The sequence below is a fragment of the Maylandia zebra genome, linkage group LG22, assembly GCF_041146795.1.
Source record: "Maylandia zebra isolate NMK-2024a linkage group LG22, Mzebra_GT3a, whole genome shotgun sequence".
Taxonomy (NCBI): Eukaryota; Metazoa; Chordata; class Actinopteri; order Cichliformes; family Cichlidae; genus Maylandia; species Maylandia zebra.
In genome coordinates this window covers 24,909,434-24,914,499 of record NC_135187.1, presented here as the reverse complement: position 1 = coordinate 24,914,499, position 5,066 = coordinate 24,909,434, and the positions used below count along the sequence as shown (strand labels likewise).

At 37.3% G+C, this 5,066-nt stretch overlaps 1 protein-coding gene across 2 annotated transcripts; it reads left to right on the top strand.

Moving 5' to 3' along the window:
• Positions 1–250: 250 nt before the first annotated feature.
• Positions 251–4,724, top strand: LOC143414606 (uncharacterized). Of its 2 annotated transcripts, XM_076879332.1 has the most exons (9): positions 251–411; positions 1,946–1,996; positions 2,138–2,256; positions 2,352–2,744; positions 2,824–3,043; positions 3,167–3,378; positions 3,491–3,638; positions 3,717–3,826; positions 4,157–4,724. In XM_076879332.1, the coding sequence occupies exons 2-9, from the start codon at positions 1,957–1,959 to the stop codon at positions 4,466–4,468; spliced, it is 1,554 nt and encodes a 517-aa protein (XP_076735447.1). In that variant the 5' UTR covers positions 251–411; positions 1,946–1,956; the 3' UTR covers positions 4,469–4,724. The 2 variants fall into 2 exon arrangements, with proteins under 2 accessions (XP_076735447.1, XP_076735448.1); XM_076879333.1 differs by lacking the exon at positions 251–411 and having other exon boundaries at positions 1,152–1,996.
• The last annotated feature ends 342 nt before the right edge of the window (positions 4,725–5,066 follow it).

Sequence of the window (5,066 nt, the reverse complement as noted above, 5' to 3'; positions counted from 1 at the left end):
TCACACACCTCCAACAGGCCATTGTATTAGACTAAAGTCAAGCAAAAAATATGTTGCAGTGTGGAGCTGTTGCCGCGCTAGTTTGGGAAATACCAAGTTCATGGGGGGAGGGGGGTATTACAAACTGGAGCTGTAAAAACAAAAAATGGTCACAAATAAGATAAAATGAAATAACACCTATAAGAGTTTATTTTAAATCAATGAAGAAGAAATTTACCTATCATACTGACTGTGTTTTATGAACGTACAAACCACTAAATTGTATATAGAAGCAAAAATTGAGATGTGCACCCCCCTTCGTGTTCCATGTTAGTTGTTACCCAACTCCGTTTGAATTTGGAGTCACAGGAATCTTCTGCACCTGAGCATTGAAAGAAAAACTGTGAGAGAAAACTTCGTCAAGAAAGAGAGGTAAGCAATTTTAATTTTTCGAATGTAAGTAGTGTGTAGTCTAATCACTGTTTTAAAGTCAAGCGGACAGAATAATAAATTTAATTTGAGCGTGGGAAGGAGTAATGTAGCATGCTAACGGATGCTAGCGTTAGCTTAGCAGCCCTCGCATGTGGTTCAGAGAACATTATTTAGTGAAGTATCTACTGTAATGTTGTGAGAATTCCTAGCTATGCTGTTTATAAGGGGCAGTATTAGCCGTTTGTATTAACTTAAGTTAATAGGCACACTGAGAATTTCTTTCAATTAGCAAGAGAGCTAATTAACTACATTCAGGGTTTTCCAATTGTTTGACTGATTTACTAGCTGCTTGAATTCCCTCACAAGGTGTGGGTTTAAATTAATATTTTGATATTAATTGGATTTATTAAAGTGGGCTCAAAACAGTGTTATTCAGGAATCAGGCTGGTTGGTAAAACAAGTAGCGCTGTGTATCGATTCAAAATTGAAACAGAAGATGGCAGCACTGTATGTGCAAGGATGCCAGCTGCCGTTAAACCCCGAAGAAGAAGAAGAAGCTGTATCCCAGAATTCATAGCGCGGCCTAGCTCAGTTTCCAAAAATGGCGGCAGCTAGTTAGTTTTAAAATTTCTCTTATTACTCTTTCTAGGTCACAAAATAAACGTTTAACATATTTTCAGGTGAGAATGTAGCCGTGTAAACTTCAAATATCTGGACAGTTTATCAAGACACCACATATTTTCAAAAGCGCTCCGACGTTTTCGGAGACGTCTGTTACCCACTAGCTCGATAGCTAGCCGGGGTTTAACGCTCACTAGAGCCGTGAGAACACCGGACTCCGGGCGAACCATTTTCAAAACCACCGCCGTCTTTCACTACTCAGGTGAACATGATATATAAGTCACTTAAATAACTTAAAAATGTTATTGTTTGGCTTTTTTCAGTATTTTATTTGTTCCTGAGTAAATCGGTTTGGCTGAGATTAAAGTTATAGTTTTTACACAGCTGAATAAACGTCAAGCAGACAACTGATTATCAGAAGTGTGAGATGCTGGAGAATATACTCCGGTGTCCTTTTATATTTTAGATAGCAATGAGCAATCTGCAAATTTCTTTAAAATGTAATAAACTATCATCTTGCCTTTATTTTTAGTTAGCACATACCTTAAACACTTAAAGCTATAAGCTAATGATCGTTATGTAAGAGCAGATACTGCTGGTGCAATAAGCTGTACATTTTACGTCCAATGGATGCATGATCTGGCAGCCCTAGTCAGCATAATCTTATTGATGAAATTCAATGACACAAATCTGGGTGAGTAAAAGTTCACCGGGCAATATTGTATAACCCTTTCAGACCTCAGCCGGGCTGTCTGGACATTTCTTTTCTATAATAGCTTTAAAAAGGGTAAAAATGTTGAACAATCAAAACGATTCTTTGACGTGAATCAATTTGATTCTCATGGGACTCAATTAAGATTCAACTTTTCAAATGTTTTTAACATAACACTAATTGTAAACATTTGTCTTGCAGGTGACTGAGCAATGGAGAAGCTGGATGATGTAACAGTATCTGTCCTTAAAGGTTATATTTGATAATATATTTGTGTGTGTGTGTGTGTGTATATATATATATATATATATATATATATATATATTAAAAAAACAGTTATGTTTGTGCAGTTATGTGCTTGCACAGTTTAACTGGTGTTTGTCTTTTTGTTAGCTGCAAGCATTGACGAGCGCATGCTTTTAACATTGACCCGTGATGATCTGAGGGACCTTTTTTCTGGGCCTGAGCACTTTCTCAGAAGAAAACATGTGTGGTCAATAATTCATCCTGAGGTATTATGTAAAAAATATTTAGTTCAACTAATCTCCAGAAAGTATGCTTTTATTTTAGCAGTACTTGACATTTTTATTTTCTCACCCTAAACCAGGAAGACCATCCGCTACCACAGAAACCTGAAACAACTTCTTCACCCAGGGTAGTTGCAACAGGCCCTCCAACTGCTGATGCTAATGTAAGCCAGCTGAAAACCTTGCAGCTCCCCAGTCCTCCGGAATATGTTCTGTACACCGACAGTGAGTTGGAGCAATGCCGAAAGAGTTACCTGGAGTTGGCCTGCTCCGGCAGGGAACAGGCATGCGTCATGTCAAAAGTACTGAGATGCAGATTGGTGAGAAATACAATCACAAGTATGGTGTCCCTTTTGAGAGCAAGCCAAGGCCAAATGGAGCAATACCCCTCTAAGACCGAAATCACTGCAATGGCTAAAAAAGTTGTGGAATATTATCCTATGCTGCAGGATAATGATGCAAGCGTAAAACACGTAAGTTCTTGTATTTGTGTCTCATATATAAATCATTTTGTTTTGTTCAGGGGGCATGATATATATGTATTTTCACTAGGAGAGCATTAATGCCAAGTTACAAAAAAGGCTGCAAAATATGAAAACCCCAGTAAAAAGGCAAGGACCAACACCGGAGAGGGGACGGCCCAAGAGAAGGCTCACTGACCTCTACCCAAGGGATGAAGAAGCTGATGATGAAGATGCTGATCGCAGTTCTTCCAGTGGTGCATCTACTCTGTTATCACCTGTCAGAAATTCTGACAATGCCTCCACTTCATGTGAGTACTAGTAATTTTGTAAAATGGTTATCAACACACAGCCAGTAGTAGCTAATGTTTTGTGGAAGTCTACTTCAGTAACAATGAAAAACCAAAATGCTCTTGTACTTCTCTCTATCTTAGCTGACAAGGATAGTCGGCAAATACAAGCAAGACATTACAAAACATTACAAGAAATGTGTAAGAAGGCAAAACCAAACCAAGAAGATGTGTCCCAGCTATTAGACCTCGAGTTTGAAGCCAGAAGATCCTTCATTGACTCAGACACCATGAAAGAGGAGAACAGAGCTTGCCTCATCTTGGATGCATATCCATGCTTTAAAGAATTGCATCATGTAAGTTTTTGGAAGAGTTAATAAATAATCACTTTAATTTCAAATATATTTGGTGTGGTAGTAAAGTTATTTTGATTTTATTTGTCTACTTATTTTTTTAAACCTATTGTAGGCGTTGGGTGAGCTTCGCAGAATTTTGGATCCCCACAACAACAAGTTCATCAGTCAAGTAAAACTGAGATGGGAAGAATTCTGCTCCAGGGTAGAGTTCTACGGTGTGTCAAAGAAGGCAATGAATCCACCAATGACCATGGACAAAAGTAAGTTTTACCATTTGAATACAAAGTTCTCATCCTTTAAAATTTATGTTTATGAAGGTTTGTTTCTGCTTTGTCCAGCTGAAGCCCACCTTGCACTGATGAAGGCTCTTCCAACCCTCTTTCCCACACCTGCCCATCCACCAAAAAAGATGGGGAATGCTTCTGAAGCATTTCTACATGTCCTGAAGGTAAGTTTTATAAAATTTGCTTATAAAGATCTACAGAAAATTTGGCAAACAAAATATTTCGGTCAAACATGACTCAAAAATGCTTTTTCAGTTTCAGCCGAAAGACTTAAATCTATAATTTATTGTTTTCATTAATTTATAACGTATTTAATGTACACGAGTGTGGTCACATAAGGAGTCGCTTGATAAACCATAAGTCAAAACTACTATAAAATGTGTGTAACCAACAAAGAACAAGATAATGACATCTCCAACGTTATGACCAATTCCCAGCAAAAAAACATACAATTAACATAAGATGTTGACTGTCATGTCTTTTGTGTCTTGCAGCCTACAGAAGATCCAGATGCTGTCCTCCAGAAACGAAGCTTGTCATGTCCAGTAGTGATGTTCGATGGCTGCAAGTGTGTCATTGCTGTTGGTAATTTACCAGTTACAACATTTGACAAAGAAAAAATTGGTGAGGCTATGATATGTGTGATGGCATACTTTTATGCACTCCATCTGACTTACCCCAAATGCGTGGCAACCCTGCTGTCTGTCATTCAGACAGAAGTTCTCCAGGATGCCATTCATGAGCATGACACTACATCATCTTACAGAAAAGCCCTGGCAGAATGGCATGCATTTATTGGAAAGTAGTGTGTAAATTTCAGATAAGATTAGGAGAGGGCACTTCTGTTTTGTTTTTGTTTGTTTTTTCAATCTGGGTCTTATTTCTAAAATGGAAAATGTTCATTTACTCACCCAGACAAGTTTTGTGGTATTTGGTGTCATTCGGAAGAAATTTGAATCTTTGTGGTCTTCCTATGTCACTCGTCAATTTTAATGGGGCAATGGCGAAACCTCTAAGGCTGTTGAAATGTTGAAACCACTTAAACAAACTCATAATGTTGGACCTGTACTGTTCAATTGGATCTTTATTATCTGCAGGTTATTGTTAAAGTGGACAAATAAAGATGGACACTTTTACTCTGTTTCAGTTTTGTTTTGTCCTTAATCAGCAATATAATCTTAAAGTAGTGTTTAGCTAAATTTAAAAAGAAGAAATTTCTTAAAAATGATTTAATGTACTAGTTTTTAGATTATTTGCCTTGATTTGTTTGTTAGAATAAGTGTTTTATGCCTATTTTCAGATTTAATTTCTTCAACATTTTACTTAGAACAAGTGGTTAAAGCTTATTTTAGGTTTCAAGCCATGATTGGTTGCCTGGAATAAGTGTAAAAGACTTATTTTTAG

Excerpts from the sequence above, each read along its gene's own strand:
- LOC143414606 (XM_076879332.1), top strand. The coding sequence starts at position 1,957 with ATGGAGAAGCTGGATGATGTAACAGTATCTGTCCTTAAAG. Across the intron at positions 2,257-2,351 it reads GGTCAATAATTCATCCTGAG|GAAGACCATCCGCTACCACA; the intron begins GTATTATGTAAA and ends ACCCTAAACCAG. Across the intron at positions 3,827-4,156 it reads CATTTCTACATGTCCTGAAG|CCTACAGAAGATCCAGATGC; the intron begins GTAAGTTTTATA and ends TGTGTCTTGCAG.